General features: G+C 41.5%; 1 protein-coding gene across 1 annotated transcript in view; it reads left to right on the top strand.

Annotated features, from left to right (window-relative positions):
* The window catches only part of LOC121576694 (c-Maf inducing protein), a 31,195-nt gene that overhangs the window by 691 nt on the left and 10,328 nt on the right, over nucleotides 1-20,176 (top strand). Inside the window, exons 2-10 of the mRNA XM_041890055.2 lie at nucleotides 12,109-12,234; nucleotides 12,332-12,382; nucleotides 12,991-13,152; nucleotides 13,347-13,388; nucleotides 14,125-14,187; nucleotides 15,029-15,109; nucleotides 15,285-15,388; nucleotides 15,553-15,657; nucleotides 16,167-16,568. Of these exons, the coding sequence (XP_041745989.1) occupies nucleotides 12,109-12,234; nucleotides 12,332-12,382; nucleotides 12,991-13,152; nucleotides 13,347-13,388; nucleotides 14,125-14,187; nucleotides 15,029-15,109; nucleotides 15,285-15,388; nucleotides 15,553-15,657; nucleotides 16,167-16,568 (1,136 nt within the window). The remainder of the gene's footprint in view (nucleotides 1-12,108; nucleotides 12,235-12,331; nucleotides 12,383-12,990; nucleotides 13,153-13,346; nucleotides 13,389-14,124; nucleotides 14,188-15,028; nucleotides 15,110-15,284; nucleotides 15,389-15,552; nucleotides 15,658-16,166; nucleotides 16,569-20,176) is intronic.

Below are 20,176 nucleotides of genomic sequence, written 5' to 3' on the forward strand. Positions count from 1 at the left end.
ACTCCTATTTGCTACACTTTTATTCTAGCTGGCTACGATTTTCATATCATTATAACATTTGATAATCTCTAGTACTATTGGTTCATCAAACATGTATGGCTGTTCATATGGTTTATCTGTCCTAGGCGGCCTAGGCCTACTGTTGTCCTCACGTTGAATACATAAGCAAGGACGGACGTGTTATTTCTGTATTAAAGCATTGTTTTGTGAGCAGCGAGTGGTGGCATGCTCGCAAATTTATTGGAGGACATTTTCTGTAGGCTATGGAAGCTGAATTGGGCCTACTGTTAATCTCCCAACAACTGCCTCCTATGGATTTGTATCACATAAAATTGGTAGCACAGGCCAGGGCAGGGGTCAATTCAATTTTTAATTAAGTGAATTAAAGTAAATTGAAATTCAGTTAATGGATTTTTTTTTTAATCCTCAAACAATAGGTATTTATCATGAATTTAATTTCAATGTACTTCCTGAATTCACTGAATTGACTCCAACTGTGATGTAAAAATTACTGCACTCTGATCTACTGTGTAAACTTTGTATGCAGCCATAGCTCATAGATTACAACTATTTTCAACAGGAAGGCCATACGAATATGGGTTTTTAACAGAAAATATTATTAATATTACTCTTCCTATAGTTATAAGTGCCTGGTCTTTTTTTTAAAGGTTCACACCGCAAGATACTTCCTGGTTAAATGGGTCTAAAATGGTTGAATAAAATATGATAATGATCACTGTTAGGCTATTATTGTTGTTGCTGTTGGTTACTGGTGGCAGTGGGACAGTATTGTCAGTAGGCTTAGGGCATTGTTTTATCAACAGGTCTTCTAAGAGGACATTGTTTTTTGTTTTACATTTTCACCCATTTGAACAATTTTACCCATGCTGTATGCAGTAAGCTAATAAAGCCACAAAATACATGTTTTTCAGATCTTATTATGAATAGACTCCATATAGTAAATAATGGTGGGGATATTTAATGATGTAATTAATAAGTCACTTAAATAAGAATATGAGTATACAATGTTTGAATGTATTACACTATAATGCACAAGGCATAATTTCAGTGCAGTACAGTTGGCAGTTCACCCATGGGGCTGTTCACAAATATGTTTTGTCTTGGTAGACTGCATTACAATTTACAAAGACATACTGTCCAATCTATTCTTATAGCGCATCTTAACTTGTGGACAATCACACTGTCACAGTGCTTCAATTAAAAGTACAGTACAGTTGCAACAAGTGTCAAACACTCCCAGACAAGACGTCTTTGTCAGACATGACAAAGTAGCTAGTATTTTGTGGCTTGACCTAGTTATTGACTAGAATATACATATCCCTATAATATGGTAGACTACAGGGGGGAAAAAAAGAAAAAAAAATTTGTCTTCCTGCACAACTCATTTTCTATCAGATGTTGAGGTGCTGACTAACCCCCCCTAGTTCAATCACAAATTATAGAGTGCAGAACAGTTGTTCTTCTGTACTAATAACGACTTTAATTGTATTTTATTTTTGTATTGGGTCACCAAACTGTGACTGAAACCTGAGCCATGTCATAAAAGGTTTCCGGTGCATTTTCTCACACCAAACTTACTCCCTTCCTGTCATAAGCCAAGCCATGTGGATGCTTCAGTTTCAACAAATGAGGTAGGCTAATGTATAAATAGATCTGAGGGCCCGATATGAGAAATATGAATCATTCCCCTTCTTAAGCATAGGCCAGTCACTATTGAGAACCTGCATCATATTTGCGTAACACCAACCCATTACAAGAACTTCCTGTCACGCCTCCTTTACAAAGGCCTTTACAGATTATCTTGCAGTTCTGATATCTCAAGGGTCCTATTATGTCTTGAAGCGGACACGAACAGACAGAAACTAAGAACATGAGGTTGAGCAGGGTTAGGCCATACTGCTCCCCAAAGAGCTCAGATTAGACAGAGATAGTTTACTATCAGCAAGCAACTGAAAACACAAGATGAGGCAACATTCTATCGAAACACTGAAAAAGTCAGACTGAAAAACCAAACTATTTTCCACGTCATACTCCATTAGCGCTATTATTGTAGTGTACAATGAAGTGAAGAAATGTATAATACACAGTTATGACACACACAGAAGCCTCAGAAAACCTCTTGGCAGACAAATGTGTTCACATTCAAATACAGGATCATCCTCCCTTTGTTGGGATAATCACCCATTAAGAGAAGATTTTAATTATTGTCTGGAATTAAGCTGCCGTGCCCTGCCATATATGGTTTCTTATCATTAACCTGAATTTCAATTTTCCCTTTGCCAGAACATTCAGTAGAGGGAGAGATATAGAGAAAATGTGTGCAATAATGAAATAAATGTGAATTTCATCATAACTTTAGACATATAGGCTTAGGCCTATTTGTCACCTGTCCAGTAAAAATGTTTTAGGCCTTATTAGAAAAGTGTACAGTAGCCCACTGTATGCCATAACTATGATGAGCAGTGGTTTTAGCTCTGTTTATTTGACAAATCTCTTTATATCAAATACAGCAGGAAATGTTATAGGTTTTCTAACTGGAGTGGTACTAAACTACCATAAGTTTGCCACCTTTGTTGTAACCCAAACTGTACAGTAACACTGGAACAGGTGCTATCAAGTATATACATTTGTGTAGCCCAGTACTCAGAGACGGTATACAGTACATGGGATCCTTGGCAGTTCAGGAGGGAGTAACAGAGTGGTGAAAGGAAGGGCAGTGAGCTGGTCATGTGGCATCAGGAGAACTAGATTATCCCCCTCCCTTACATGGTTCATCATATGAGAACCTTTGGAACCTCTGCTGTGGTGAGGTCCTGGCTGGGCTCTATTTTGTCTCTGTCACAGTGTGTGATTGTCTCAGCTCTCACAGTACATTTCCCAAAGTTGAGATTTATTTTGTTTGTTATTGTTTTGCAATGTTCATAGAGTGAAATCCCAGTTTAAAAAATAAGATATTTTATTGTCACACAGCAGACTGGTGCAGTGAAATGTGTTGTTTTACAGGGTCAGCCATAGTAGTACGGCACCTCTGGAGCATTTTGACACACAGAACAGTGGCCATTTGCCTGATATTTAGGAAGTCATGTTGGCACAATCGTATTGTTTTTTTATTATCAGTGCATTATTGAATCCAAGCCAAGAGTCATGTATTTCCGTGAGTTATATAATAGTATGTTCCAGCGTTGTATGATGAAATGAAACACCCTATTTGCCCTGTATCCCATAATCCATTTCACTTTTATTTGACCATCTTTCACACAGGAAGCTTTCATGTCTGCCAGATAAAATGTGAATGCTTAAAGTACTCAGCTAGTATAACAGTACAACAACCAGTATGAAGTTGATCAAGGTATTGGCAAAAAATAAAAACCACAGCATGTCAAATGTGTGTTTGGGTGAGAAGAAAACAGGGTAATGGTTGCATACACATGCACTTCCACTGCAGCCTGTCTCTCTGATTAGATCAAACCACATTGTGTAGGTAAGTCAGCATAAGGAGTTGTCCACATACACCAGTCAGAATCCCCCAATGCGTATATGGCTTGAATTTATTATCAGGTCCACTAGGTCATGCCTGATTTTAATAATCCTCCATACCTCACCTTCTGCAAACTGATGCTGTGTTACAAAGTAGCCTAATGTGCCTCTTTTTCTCTAATCACTCAGTTTCAGGCTGCCATTGAGAAGTCTCATTAATTGGATATCCTTCATACAAGCTGTCCAGAGGCAACTGCCACCTACTGGTGTCTGATGTTCATAACATGTGCAAATGAGAAAATGGTGGAGAGTACTTGGCTAGCAATACCCATAATGGCTATACAATGGAAGGAGAGATTTGATGCTGCATATTGTGAATAGCGGTTTTCATATATTTTATTTGCATCGGTATGTAAAAGTACCTGGCAGTATTTGTGTACCATCTATACATTCTTGAATTCCTTCACAATGAATGCTTTGTGCATTATGCAATCTTTTTTTGTTGTGATTTTTTTTTGTTGTTGTTGCCAAAAGACATGCATCATCAAATATTTAGTTGATATAAACATCCTATCAAGACGCATGGGGTATAATCATTTAATAAGGTGAGCATAGTGTGGGTATATTCATTGTGTTCATTACTAGAACTACATAATTTATCATGAACACTGAACACTGAAACCTGATATAATTGTTAGAATATATCATTAATTGAGCAGGATCAACATTGATTCTCTTCATCGTTCGTATGATCAGTTTGCCAGTGCACCTGAATACAGAGATGCTTTCCACCTGGTTCTCCCTGGAAACAAAAAAAAAAACATGTCTCCATTTCACCTCCTAGTTTCCATGGCAACATAGCTGTTGGTGAGGATAGCTGTACTCCACTTCTCCTCAAGGGAAAAAAAAAGCAGAATAAAAGGAGACCAAATGAGATGAAGAAAGACCATGAGCAAAAGAGAGAAGAAAACAACATGACGAGTGAGGGATGAAGATAGTGAATGTCAGAGGAAGATCGATTGACGCAAGTTACCACAGCAAGCTGTTGTGCAGGATATTGCATCTATAACAACTTATAGTTGTTCCCAGTGACCAAAATTGGTTGAAAGACGTCTTTTCAACGTCTTGTGCTCATAGGGTTAATTGAATCCCCCATCTGTTTGCTCCTGTTCTATATTGACTTTTTCATTTGAATTTCTCGGAGATGCAAGGTTCCCCTTCTCTTGTGACCTATAGTTTTTTGTGTCTTGCTTTGCTATTTGTGTGCATGCATGCGTATGTGCTGCATTTGTGCATGCACCTGCATCCAAATAAATGCACAATACGTTAAATTAAAAATGGTATTGTACAGTGCCTTCAGAAAGTATTCATACCCCTTGACTTTTTCCACATTTTGTTGTGTTACAGCCTGAATTTAAAATGGTTTAAATTGAGATGTTTTTGTCACAGGCCTAAACACAATACCCCACAATGTCAAAGTGGAATTATATATTTTGAAATTTTTACAAATGTAATTAAAAATGAAAGGTTGAAATGTCTTGAGTCAATAAGTATTCAACCCCTTTTGTTATGTCAAGCCTAAATAAGTTCAGGAGTAAAAATGTGTCATGTAAGTTGCATGGACACACTGTATGCAATTATATTGTTTAACATGATTTTTGAATGCCTACCTCATCTCTGTACCCCACACATACAATTATCTGTAAGGTCCCTCAGTCGAGCAGTACATTTCAACCACAAAGACCAGGGATGTTTTCCAATGCCTCGCAATGAAGGGCACCTATTGGTTGATGGGGTAAAAAAAAAAGAAGCAGACATTGCATTTCCCTATGAGCATGGTGAAGGTATTAATTACACTTTGGATGGTGTATCAATACACCCAGTCACTACAAAGATACTGGCATCCTTCTTAACTTCGTTGCCGGAGAGGAAGGAAACCGCTCAGGGATATCACCATGAGGCCAATGGTGACATTAAAACAGTTAGTTTACTGGCCGTGATAGAAAACTCCACAATACTAACTTAATTGACAGAGTGAAAAGGAAGCCTGTACAAAATACAAAACATGCATCCTGTTTGCAACATGGCACTAAAGTAATACTGCAAAACATGTGGCAAAGCAATTTACTTTTTGTCCTGAATACAAAGTGTTGTGTTTGGGGCAAATCCAATACAACACATTACTGAGTACCACTCTCTAATTTTTTAAGCATAGTGGTGGCTGCATCATTACATTTTACATTTACATTTTAGTCATTTAGCAGACGCTCTTATCCAGAGCGACTTACAGTTAGTGAGTGCATACATTATTATTTTTATTTTTCATACTGGGCCCCCATGGGGGTATGTTATTGGTATGCTTGTAATCATTAAGGACTGTGGAGTTTTTCAGGATAAAAAATAAGATTAATGGAGCTAGGCACAGGCAAAATCCTAGAGGAAAACCTGGTTCTGTCTGCATTCCACCAGACACTGGGAGATGAATTCACCTTTCAGCAGGACAATAACCTAAAACACAAGGCCAAACCTACACTGGAGTTACAGTTTTGACTTAAATATGGTTGAAAATCTATGGCAAGACTTGGGAATGGTTGTCTAGCAATGATCACCAACCAATTTGACAGAGCTTGAAGAATTTTGAAAAGAATAATGGCCAAATCTTGTACAATCCAGGTGTACAATCCAGAAAGACTCACAGCTGTAATCGCTGCCAAAGGGGTGTGAATACTTATGTAAATGAGGTATTTCATTTTCAATACATTTGCTAAAATGTCTAAAAACATGTTTTCACTTTAGTGTTTTTGTGTGTGTGTGTGTGTGTGTGTGTGTGTATATATATATATTTTTTTTTAAATGTAATCCATTTTGAATTCGAGCTGTAACATAACAAAATGTGGAATAAGCCGAGGATTATGAATAGTCTCTGAAGGCACTGTAAAATAATTACTTTTGTTCCCGGACAAAAAAAAACCTATATTTGATATAGGGATGGTGTGTAATGAAAAGCACTCCTGATTTCACAATATGGCTACGACATGTCTAGCATCTATCTCAGAGGGAGGGAGATACGATGAAGAACAGCCCGCTTGCTCTATCAGCCAGGGAGGGAGATTTAAATAAAGGAATAGCCTGTTTGTTCTTTTGCAGGGGGAGGGAGACACAGGGAGCAACTGCTTGTTTGTTCTATCACACAGGAGAGATCGAGAGATGCAAATAAAGGAACAACCTGTTGGCTTGACTGAGGGCAACGTAAAATAAGGAACTGTGTTTGAATTTACCAGGAAAAACGTCACAAATAAAGAAATGGCTCCGGTGTGCTTGTGCAGAGGGAGGGCATCAGAAGTAAAAGGAAGAGCCTGTTGGTTTGACTGTGGAGGGAGGGTGCCACTAATAACGGAACAGCTCTGGTCTCCTATTGTAGAGTGATGGAGACACAGAACAGCCTGTTGACATTTCGGGCCATGTGACCAGAAGCACAGAAGTCATGCAGCTGAAAACCGTCTTACCGGTAGTTTATTTATTTATCTCTCTCTATCAATCTGTCTATACCTTTTACCAGTATGAATTCCCAAATATCCAAGCTTAGATGTCAAAGTCTAAAGGTAAATCCATTTGAATTCAATCACTTTTTGACAACACCCCTTTTTGATTGAATGATACCTTCCATACATATTTGCCCATTGTAGAAGTGCTCAGAAAGTGACTTTTTGGACCTGAATGGCAAAACATTAAAGAGATATAAAGGTGCACAAAGTTGACCTATTTTGCATACCCCACCAGACCATGGGACATCATGTCTTCATCACTGGAAAATATATAATTTTAAAAGCTTACAAACTGGATGGGCATGGTTATTCGAATATCCGTGAAGTGGAACATTTCTAGTCAATGCAAAATGTAATGAAAGTTGGCTAAATGAGAGAGAGTTTGCTACAATGATCAACCAACCGGTACTAGGCTGCTGTTTCATTTGAATGGAGTTGTTGTAGACAAGTACAGGGAGCGCAGAAAAATAGACACCATTTGCCTTCCTACTTTATCTAGCAAGCTTCTTTACAGCGATTTGATGCAGTCAAGACAGGCACAACCAGATGGTATGATAAATAACCTATAGCAGCAACAAGTTTGTCTCTCTCTCGCTCTCCCTTCCACACACAGACTCACACACACCGGCCCCTGCTCCTCTATCGCCCCTCCCCACTGTTCTGCTGAAACAAGCAGAGTGCAGCGCACCGGCTCTCTCGAGTCTCCTGAGTAAAGGCTTCGGCGTGCTTCATTTCGGCTGGCGGCTAGCAGAAGTCAGCTAGGCGAACCGAATGACTGTGCTCGCATACTCCCTTGAAGTATATTTTGCTTGAAAAAACACGGCAATAGTACTGTTCGGCCATTTTGAGACGCCGTAGCCAGCATACACTTCCTCAAAATAGTCTGAAATAATCTAAGATAACTCAAGAAATCTGTCATTTTTACGTTTTTGCCGAGGAGATCTTAGTCGCTCAATTTTACATCTAAGATGTTTGGGGCAGTATTTTCAATGAAAAAATTGCATGAAAAGGAGTCGTCTCGTTGTATGACAACATACTTTATTGAAGAATCCCTACTGTTGACCAATCACCGACGAAGGGGGGTAGACTTCGGCTACCGGCTTCCGCTTGCCTCAAGAAAAAAATGTGTGCCCTAACAGCCAGAAGAAGAAGAGTCCAAAACTAACATAAACGTCACAAAAGTTGGCATAATATATGCACGGACTCTTCCGAACTGTTTCGGCTGAGAGTCTCCATTGAAGTTTCAAAAACAATAATGTATTTCGACTATCCGGATACCTGAAAAAATATAATGATATTTATTATGCCATTTAGCAGACGCTTTTATCCAAAGCGACTTACAGTCATGTGTGCATACAATTTTAGGAATGGGTGGTCCCGGGGATCGAACCCACTACCCTGGCGTTACAAGCGCCATGCTCTACCAATTGAGCTACAGAGGACCAGATATTATTTGAATAGTGAAATCATTTCAAATGCCCATCCCTATTACAAACAGGGTTGTCAAATTGTCATAATTTCGTAGGACATATTTTATTTTAAAATATATTTTTTTACCTTAAACGTCAGTTATCAAAAAACACATGAATTCATTTTTTGGTGTATATACACTATATATACAAAGTATGTGGACACCTCTTCAAATTAGTGGATTCTGCTATTTCAGCCACACCCATTGCTGACAGGTGAATAAAATCAAGCACACAGCCATGCAATCTCTATAGATAAACATTGGCAGTAGAATGGCCGGTACTGAAGAGCTCAGTCACTTTCAACGTGGCACCGTCATAGGATGCCACATTTCCAACAAGTCAGTTCGTCAAATTTCTGCCCTAGGCCGTAGGAGGGCAACAACCCAGCAGCAGGACCGCTACCTCCGCCTTTGTGCAAGGAGGAGCAGGAGGAGCACTGCAAAATGACCTCCAGCAGGCCACAAATGTGCATGTGTCTGCTCAAACGGTCAGAAACAGACTCCATGAGGGTGGTATGAGGGCCCGACGTCCACAGGTGGGGGTTGTGCTTACAGCCCAACACCGTGCAGGACGTTTGGCATTTGCCAGAGAACACCAAGATTGGCAAATTCGCCACTGGCGCCCTGTGCACTTCACAGATGAAAGCAGGTTCACACTGAGCACATGTGACAGACGTGACAGAGTCTGGAGACGCCGTGGAGAACGTTCTGCTGCCTGCAACATCCTCCAGCATGACCGGTTTGGCGGTGGGTCAGTCATGGTGTGGGGTGGCATTTCTTTGGGGGGCCGCACAGCCCTCCATGTGCTCACCAGAGGTAGCCTGACTGCCATTAGGTACCGAGATGAGATCCTCAGACCCCTTGTGAGACCATATGCTGGTGTGGTTGGCCCTGGGTTCCTCCTAATGCAAGACAATGCTAGACCTCATGTGGCTGGAGTGTGTCAGCAGTTCCTGCAAGAGGAAGGCATTGATGCTATGGACTGGCCCGCCCGTTCCCCAGACCTGAATCCAATTGAGCACATCTGGGACATCATGTCTCGCTCCATCCACCAACGCCACGTTGCACCACAGACTGTCCAGGAGTTGGCGGATGCTTTAGTCCAGGTCTGGGAGGAGATCCCTCAGGAGACCATCCGCCACCTCATCAGGAGCATGCCCAGGCGTTGTAGGGAGGTCATACAGGCACGTGGAGGCCACACACACTACTGAGCCTCATTTGACTTGTTTTAAGGACATTACATCAAAGTTGGATCAGCCTGTAGTGTGGTTTTCCACTTTAATTTTGAGGGTGACTCCAAATCCAGACCTCCATGGGTTGATAAATTTGATTTCCATTGATAATTTTTGTATGATTTTGCTGTCAGCACATTCAACTATGTAAAGAAAAAAGTATTTAATAAGATTATTTCATTCATTCAGATCCTAGGATGTGTTGTTTAAGTGTTCCCTTTATTTTTTTGAGCAGTGTGTATGTATGTATATATATGTATATGTGTTGTAGCTTAGACCCTGCTTTAGAGACACAACATGCTCTTGAATACAGGGTGGGAGTAATTTTTTTGGCTAATAAATGTACATCAAACAATGTTGACTTGAATGGGAATATCTTTTTTTAAATTATGCCTTCAATCTTCCATAGGAAACCTATTGAAATCATAGAAATATAGATAATAGAATAGCCATGAGCATTTAAGTTGACATTCAACGGTGGGTGGACCGGCAGCCATCTTTGTAGTAGTAATTAGAAGTTACAATTTCTATTACATTTCAATGGTGTAGCTGTACCAGATAAATTGTAGTAGTCTGAAGTGATACGTCCATTCTATTAATTTTCTTTGTATGATTGAAATGACACCCACCCTGTATTCAAGAGTATGTTGTGTCTCAACCAATGGCGGGCACAACACAAAAACCTCAGATAATGTAAATTAGGGTTTAAGCTACAACATATGCGAAAATATGAAATAAATCAGAGTTTACATGTTTTTAGATAATTGACGTTAAAGGTTAAAACATATTTTAAAAAATTACACCCAAACATTTCCCCACCACCATCAGTTGCCCATCCCTGTGCTATATGGACAGCTCTCTTGGGTGTTGAATACTTCACTCTAATTATTTTAATCACTGGGCAAACTAGTCTGCTGAGCGCAAAGTTGAATGTTGTGAAAATTCTGTGCAACTTCCGGCGCACGTTTACTGTTAACACTGAGGCTGTACCCGCTTTAAGTTAGTTTTAACAGTGGTCAAGTAGGCTACTGTGGCTATTTGATCATAATGTAGGCCTACCAGAGTGGCCTACCATCAAAAACAATGGAGAAAATGCATCCCATAACATTTTAACATGGAAATAGCTGTTCTATCGTTCAGCCTACAGTAGCAGCAAATGTGTTGTGTTCAATGTAGGCCTACATTCCATGAGACTTTTGAAAAAAACATGCAGGGCTTGACATTTAACCTGTTTATCCACTTGTGCTTCAGACAAGGAGGTGACAAAAAATGTTGTTGTGTTGTTAGATGCAAGAAACCACTTTACAAAATAAAATGCATCATTATTCCAATACCATTATGGCTATTGGCTACATAGCTTATTCAAGCCTGTCTCAAAATACAACACTGCCCCAAAATACAACACTGCCTCTTACAGGAAAAAAAGCTCTTTACCTGACTCGCTTTTCAAAGATGTCTAGAAATGCACACGTTTTGTGCTCTTGTAGGAAACAATCACTCCCCTATTGCTGACTACAAATTATCTATAACTGGGCTAATAACTCAGTAACTAGCAAAGGATATGAACAAATGTGCACGTCACTACATGCAGCTCTAGCTTTGATCTCAAAACAAGCGCATCTACTGACGACCGCTCATGCTGTAAACACAGTCCAGTTCAAAGTAAATGGCACAGATCCATAACTTTATGGTAATGATCAATTTGCATATAGGCCTACTGCAGCTCTGATTGGTTATGGTGCACCGGTCTGTGTAGAGTACGGACCTGAGTCGTACATGTCAATGCAATAGAATCCTACTCCGATGCGTTCAGCCTACAACAAAATCTCTTACATAGTTAGTTTTGCATATTAAGTCTTGCATAGTTCGTTTTGTTTCGGTATGTTGCATTGAAAGTGGCTAGTATTGTGTTGATTCGATCACAATTCCCACAGTAAAGGGAAACATTGATAGTGTTATCAGGGAGAACTTTAGAAAGTTGAGTGAAGTTCAATCTCGTGCTTCTCTGCATGCGCTGATATTTATTCTGTGCCCAGCTTTGAGGAAACATTGGTCGTCAGTACAGTGATCATTGTGACTTCCCAATGAGCAATTGTTTGGAAACACTGTGATAGCCTGTATGTTGGCCTTGTATATGTCTATACAAGTGTGTAGCATATATGAATGAGTGGCAACATTATTGTGGTCCTCTGTAGCTCAGCTGGTAGAGCACGGCGCTTGTAACGCCAAGGTAGTGGGTTCGATCCCCGGGACCACCCATACACAAAAATGTATGCACGCATGACTGTAAGTCGCTTTGGATAAAAGCGTCTGCTAAATGGCATATTATTATTATTATTATTATTTCTCTCATGGTCTCTAGCCCACAGGATACATGGAGGCTGCCCTGTCCTACAGCACCATAGAGGACCTGCAGCTGCTCTCCTGGGATAACGCCCCCAAATATTGTGTGCAGCTCAGCTTCCCCGGGGGCACCGTCCTCCTGCAGGTATGTCCTGTCCCCCTCCCTCCCTCTTCGTGTAACATTGTGTGCGTGTGCGTGCTTGCTTTCGGTCTGTTACCTGACTGTATGTGTGCCCTAACAGGCGGCCAACAGCTATCTGCGGGACCAGTGGTTTCATTCTCTACAGTGGAAGGTAGGATTACTATGTTGAAGTATTCATTGGTTTGTGTTCACGGGGGTTCAACAAGACTCACAGCACTTTGCATGGGCAGGGCACGTGCCCCAAGGCCTCCGACCTCCCAAGGCTTCCGACCTTTTCTTTTTGTGTAGGGGCCCCACTGGAGGTCGGGGGCTCCCCAGATAGCATATGATAGGAAAATGTGTAGAATTAAAGGAAATTTGCTTTAAAATTGCAAAATGTTCTCTCAGCTTCATGGCAAAATGTGTAGAATAGCAGGAAATTATTCTTAAAATGGCAACAATTTCTCTTGGCCTCATGACAATGTGTAGAATAGCATTATAAAACTGCACAAATGTTTTGAAATGCAGTAAGTTACTTTTTATTTATGTATTATTAAATCAACTATAAAAAAAAAATTCTTCTTTGGGGTGGGGGGCCCCCAGGGCACCCTCGGAGGTCGGTGCCCCTGGGCCTCAAATGCGGTCCTCCTGTCCTGCATGCATTTCCCTTTTTGCATTGGTTTGATAAGCCTATCAAACAACATATTGTGTTCCAAAGGCTTGAATCCTATTGTAGTTCATCTGTATGTGGGCATGCTTGTGCCTCTATTTTCCAACCAGAAAAAGATCTATAAGTACCGTAAGGTTCTGAACAACCCTAGTCGCTGGGAGGTGGTTCTGAAGGAGATCAGATCGCTGGTGGACATGGCCCTGACCTCTCCCCTGCAGGACGAGTCCATTCACCAGGCCCCGCTGCAAATCATCTCCACCCTGCTGGCCGAGGTAGGCCCATCTGCAGGCCTCGCACACACACACACACCTGCTGCTGGGAGCTCAGTTCAAAACACACAGATGCCTGCTGGTTGGCAGAGTCAGAACTGTTAGTCAGTTTGGGAGTGGCTCTGTTCAATTTGTTTGTCTGCTCTCGCTCTCTGATCATACCTGTTTCACTTCTGTTGTCCCCTCTGCCTCCCCAGAACACCAACCTCAGCTCTCAGGACCATGAGAACATCATTGTGGTGAGTTGGAAGCACTAGGCTCTAGAATGCCAGCTTACTGTAACTGTAAATAGCCATGTTTTCTTGTTCATATTATTACGTCAGTGACTGGACAGAAACAGTTTAGGAATTTAGCAATGGCGAAGTTTAGTGAAAGGGTCCTGTTTGACAGGTGAAACCTGGTCAAACTGCTGAGGCCGCAAATGATTTAGCCTATTATTGCAGCCCAGAGGGCGTGTCGAGCAGGTTAGCAATAGGCTCCTGGATAGCAGCTCTGATGATGGACAGCTACACCGTAGCAGTGGTACCCACTGATGTTTGTGTGGATGCTGTCAGATAATGCCCAGTTACTATTGTTACAGTGTAATGGTGTATTCATCTGGATGTGTTTGTGTCCATACCCCCATGGGCCCTGGCCACTAGAGTCATGGGATGATTGCATTATTAAACTGTTGCAGCACTCGAGGTACAGTTAAATCTACACTTGTTTCATACGAACAGCTGCTCACCTTATTTACCTGTCTTGGGGCGTATTGAGACCTAAGATAATACAGCCCTAGAGGATAATAGGGACAGCTGTGTACTTGTAGGTTGACTTCTGCAGTAACTCTTGGGAATTACAGGCTAGGATAGTACAGTTTATTGGCCCATGGCTGGTTGCTGGCAAGGGGCCATTGTAAATAGAAGATAGCATGGCTGGGGAAATTGTGAAGTTCGATTGATCAGTCCTGTCTCTGGTATCGCTGTGTGTCCCTAGGCCATCGCTCCTCTCCTGGAAAAGAACCACCCTCCACCAGACCTGTGTGAGTTCTTCTGCAAGGTAAAGATGGGGTCTGAACACTTCACCTTCAACCTGTTGTCAAAATCATAGTGTTAGTGTAACAGAGTTGGATTGGTAATCTCACTCCTCAGCTTGAAATGCCTCCACCCGCCCCATAGAATTGCTAGCATTTCGGTGGCGTAGCTGGCTAAAGGGCCCTACATCCTATGCAAACAGAGCGATAGAGCGTAGTTTGCGTAAAGTGTGTAGCGGCCTTTAGGCGTTGTCAAGAGGGCGGTCTTGTGTGTTTTTGTGAGACAAAGGATCTGAGATCAAGGCCCGGTAGGACTTGAGGAAGGAAGCTATACTTTTAAGCAAGCACAGTGACGTCCCTCACACTAGGGCAATTGTTGGAGCAGAAGATGTAAACGCTTTACAACCATGGGTATCATTAACAGCCCAGTTATAGTTAATCCGGGCCTAGTTAATATAATTATTTTTATTTATTTTAATCACGACGGCTGAGATGGAAACAGGGCGTTTCGGTACAATTTTATAAATGCCAACATATAATTTGTTAGTTCGACATGGTGGGATCTTTTTGTGTCGGTAAAATTAATTATGTGGGAAATGGCGGTGGAAACGCCTTTATGTGCAAATATTGATATAATAACATCATATCGAAATAAAATTGGAGTCACGCGATGACATGGTGTGTGGTCCTCCCACTACGACTTGGGAAACCATGCAGTTTATTAGGCTATAGATGAATGAACTCCCACCACTGGTGGGAAAATGTGCATATTTTGTTTATGCAGATTTTAGAATATTCACATGAAAATCTGTCACAAATTGGATGGAAACCTAGCTACTGTTAAATGGTGTTTTTGTGTTTGTGCAGCACTGTCGGGAACGTCCGCGGTCGATGGTTGTGATTGAAGTGTTCACCCCTGTGGTCCAGAGAATCCTCAAACACAACATGGTGAGCTGAGTTTTCCATCTTATTTCCTGTTAAGGGTCACGCTCAGTTTGTTTATGTCTGTTTTCTTCTGTGGTCATATATTGGAGTGTGAGTCAAAGCTCACTGTGCTGCCTCTTGTCCTCTCTCTCCCTGTACTTATTTCTCTGCCTCCTCTCCCTGTCTCTGTGTGTGTCAGGACTTTGGGAAATGCCCCAGACTGCGTCTCTTCACTCAGGAGTACATCTTGGCTCTGAATGAGCTCAACGCTGGGATGGAGGTCGTCAAGAAATTCATTCACAGGTGAGTCAGTGACAACGTGTTTTTAGGACTGGGATTTTCTCCACAGACCCAGGAAAAACTTGGGACCTAGTTATTTCGATAGTACCCCCTTATTTATTATTTGTTTTCTCCCCGTTCCATGGAGGGTATTGAGTGCTAATTGTGTGTGTGTGGCTGTGTTTCAGCATGCATGGCCCCACCGGGCAGTGCCCTCACCCCCGCGTCCTGCCCAACCTGGTGGCAGTGTGCCTAGCTGCCATCTACTCCTGCTACGAGGAGTTAATCAACAGGTAAGTGATGTACTGTTACTGTACTGTAGACCCACCACACAGACTAGACTCACTGGCCAAATAAACCTCCCTGGTTAGCGTAGGCTACTCGCCTCTCCTTTAAACATTTTAAATGAGATGTTGACTTGAGTAATGAGTCATCTAATTGGTTATCATAACATCATCATCCTGAGCCACTGGGTCCTCAGCCCCTGTGAGAGGACATTTGCAAAATTTCCGTGACATTGTCACCCCGGAGAATCATCGCTCGGATACATTACTCTCCTCACTCTGCCTCTAAGTACACATGGGATAATGCCGTTGTAACAGAAACCTACAACCCCAACAGAATGACATGTATTCTTACTATGAACTTCTGAGTGTTGTAGTCTTGAAATGATTATTTAATGTTTGATACAGTGACTCGCTCCATTCCTCTCTTACACAATATTGCCCTCTCTCCATCAATATGTCTCTGTCCTCTCGCCCGCTCTCTCCTCCTCTCTCGCCCTCTCTCTCTTTCTGTCCAGCCGGGACAACTCCCCAAGTCTGAAGGAGATTAGGAACGGCTGCCAGCAACAGAATGAGCGTAAACCCCCCCTGCCCCTCCGCCTGCTCCGCCCAGAGCCCCCCACACCTCCGTCAACGGCCCTGCTGCCCCTCTCCCCTCCCCCCTCAGCTCCCCTCTCCCCTCCCCCCACGCTGCCCCTCTCTCCCCCGCCCTCCATCGTCAACTCCAGTGAGATCCTGGTGGAGTTGGAACGCAACAACAACACTGCCAACGCCAGGAGGAAGGGCCCAGCGGGAAGCGACAGTGAGCCCAACCTGATCGACTGTCTGCTGGTCAGCCCCGCCCTCAACGCCCTGTCAATCCAGCTGCCTGCCCAGGCTGACCGCGTGCTGGGCTGCTTCGCACTCATCCTCCAAATGCTGTGAGTTACGACTACTGTTACTTAGGGCTGTGACGATACCAGTATTGCAATAGTTTTTCCATGGCAAAAATGAAAACACAAAGCAGAAAACTCTTTGGTCCTTTAAAAACAATAAATGTGACTGTGGGTGACATCATGATTTTTGTTTCCAACATTAGGGCTGTTTTCCTAAATAAGTTAAATCTGCTTGGTGTTTTGTTTCCTTGCCTGATACTAACGAGTATCGTCCCGGCCCTACTGTTACTGTAACACCTCTCGCTTACTGCCTGCCTTACAGTGTCTAAGGGGGCTTTCACACCAAGTTTGCTTGAAGCAGGGTTTTTTTCCTACATTTGGTATGTTTGGACAGAATACAATCCGCACTCGGATGACAACGCACTGTGTTTTGCTCAAAAAGGGTGGTCTTGGTCCAATTCCATTCATACCGTGGTGCAGTTCGCTGCAGGTGAAAACACATTCTGGACTAAACACAGGAAAAGAACCAGAGGTGTGCAGTATTATCGGTTGTTTGACTGCAAGCATTTGATTAAATGCACGCAATATCATAACTTGATATCTCTGAAACGTGTTGTAAGTAGCAGTGTGCGTTTATGAGCGCATCTGATGCAGAGTCATGTCTCCTCTGTTGGCTGCATGTCACAGTTTCCTCACGCATGTTACAAAGTGGAAGTAATATGAATGTTGGGACCAATGTTCCCTCTAAGCTGCGAGGGGGCATGCAGCTCCCCCAGGACTGCCACACAGAAGAAGTATCAGCCCGCGCAGAGAAGCACGAGATTTAACTTCTCATCTTTCCCCTTTAGTTAACACTATCAACGTTTCCCTCTACTTTGTGAATTGTGATCGAATCAACTCAATATTAGCCACTTTCAATGCAACATATCGAAACAAAACGAACTATGCAAGAGATTTTCTTGTAGGCAGAGAACATTGGAGTAGGATTCTATTGCATTGACAGGCACTAATCAGGCCCATACTCTACACAGACCGGTGTGCCATAACCAATCAGAGCTGCAGTACCCTATATGCAAATAGACCATTGCCATATATGGATCTGTGCCGTTCACTTTGAACTGGACTGTGTTTACAGCATGAGCGGTCGCGAGTAAATGCGCTTGTTTTGAGATCAAAGCAAGAGTTGCATGTAGCCAGGTGTGTACATTTGTTCATATTCTTTCCTAGTAAGTGAGTTATTAGCCCAGTTCTAGTTAGCAATGGGGGAGTGGTTGCTTCCTACAAGAGCACAAAACGTGTGCATCTTTGAAAAGCAAGTCAGGTATAGAGATTTTTTTCTGTCTTAACGGGGCATTGTTGTATTTTGAGACAGGCTTGAATAAGCTAAATAGCCAATAGGCAGAGGGTAGCATAATGTGTCTGATTCTCTGTAATAATGGTATGGAGATAATTCATTTTATTTTGTAAAGTGGTTTCTTGCATCAAACAACACTACATTTTCAGTCACCTCCTTGTCTGAAGGACAAGTGGATAAACAGGTTGTCAATCCCTACATGTTTTTTTCAAAAGCCTCATGGAATGATAGAACAGCTATTTCCATGTTAAAATGTTATGGGATGCATTTTCTCCATTTTATTTTATGGTAGGCCATTCTGATAGGCCTACATTATGATCATATAGCCACAGTAGCCTACTTGACCACTGTTATAACTGTAACTTAAAGCGGGTACAGCCTCAGTCTTAACAGTAAACGATCGCCAGAAGTTGCACTGAATTTTCACAATGTTCAAGTTTGCGCTCAGCAGACTTGAAATTTGCTCAGTGCCTAATTGTTTTTGAGGGAACATTGGTTGGGACACACAAGTGATGCTCCATGATGATCATAGATGGCTTTAACGTGAGCATTTTTGTCCAATAAACCAATGACTTGCATGAATGGTTTTGTATATGCATTTTAGTTTGTTTGACATTTGGCAATGTGAAACAATCGGGACCAAATGGAAAAAGTACAATGTAACAAATAATCAAACTCTGATTCGAACTATACCAAACCAAGTTTTTTTTGCCTGTCAGTGTGCCTGAATTTTATAGAACATTTTAGTGGTCCTCATCTTGGCGGGGTAGACACATTTCTGCATTTTTAAGCCATTTTCCTGCAATCCTACACATTTCTCCACGGAGCTGAGACATTTTTGCTGATTTCCTGCAACTCTATGTACAGTGCCTTCAGAAAGTATTCATACCCCTTGACTTTTTCCACATTTTGTTATATTACAGCCTGAATTCAAAATGGATTAAATATATATATTAGTTCTCACCCATCTACACACAATATCCCATTATGACAAAGTGAAAACATGTTTTTAGACATTTTTGCTAAATGTATTGAAAATGAAATACAGAAATATGTCAGTTACATAAGTATTCAAACTCCTGAGTCAACCTTGTAGAAGCACCTCTGCCAGCGATTTCAGCTGTGAGTCTTTCTGGGTAATTCTCTAAGAGATTTCCACACATGGATTGTGCAATATTTGCCCATTATTCATTTCAAAATTCTTCAAGCTCTGTCAAATTGGTTTTTGATAATAATAATAATAATAATAATATGCCATTTAGCAGACGCTTTTATCCAAAGCGACTTACAGTCATGCGTGCATACATTTTTGTGTATGGGTGGTCCCGGGGTTCGAACCCACTACCTTGGCGTTACAAGCGCCGTGCTCTACCAGCTGAGCTACAGAGGACCACGATCATTGATCATTGCTAGACAACCATTTTCAGGTCTTGCTGTAGATTTAAAGTAGATTTAGTAGTCCTTAACGATTACAAGAATACCCATAGCATGATGCAGCCACCACAATGCTTGAAAATATGGTAAGTGGTAGTAATGCGTTTTATTGGATTTGCCACAAATATAACACTTTGTATTTAGGACAAGAAGTGAATTTCTTTGCCACATTTTTTGCAGTATTACTTTAGTGCCTTGTTGCAAACAGGATGCATGTTTTGGAATATTTTTCTGTACAGGCAATTAGGTTAGTATTGCGGAGTAACTACAATGTTGTTGATCCATCCTCAGTTTTCTCCTATCACAGCCATTAAACTCTGTATCTGTTTTAAAGTCACCATTGGCTTCTCTGGCAACTGAGTTATGAATGGCACCTGTATCTTTGTAGTGACTGGGTGTATTGATACACCATCCAAAGTGTAATGAATAACTTCACCATGCTCAAAGGGATATTCAATGTCTTTTTTTAATTAAATATTTTACCGATCTACCAACAGGTGCCCTTCTTTGCTAGGCATTGGAAAACCTCCCTGGTCTTTGTGGTTTAATCTGTGTTTGAAATTCACTGCTCGACTGAGGGACCATACAGATAATTGTATGTGTGGGGTACAGAGATGAGTTAGTCAATCAAAAATCATGTTAAACACTATTATTGCACACATAGTTAATCCATGCAATTTAGTATGTGACTTGTTAAGTACATTTCTACTCCTGAACTTATTTAGGCTTGGCATAACAAAGTGGTTGAATACTTATTGATTCAAGACAGTTCAGCTTTTCATATTTAATGAATTTGTAAAAAGTTTGAAAAACCTAATTCCACTTTGACTTTATGGGGTATTGTGTGTATGCCAGTGACAATTAA

This window comes from Coregonus clupeaformis, chromosome 29, assembly GCF_020615455.1.
Source record: "Coregonus clupeaformis isolate EN_2021a chromosome 29, ASM2061545v1, whole genome shotgun sequence".
In the NCBI taxonomy this organism is placed as follows: domain Eukaryota; kingdom Metazoa; phylum Chordata; class Actinopteri; order Salmoniformes; family Salmonidae; genus Coregonus; species Coregonus clupeaformis.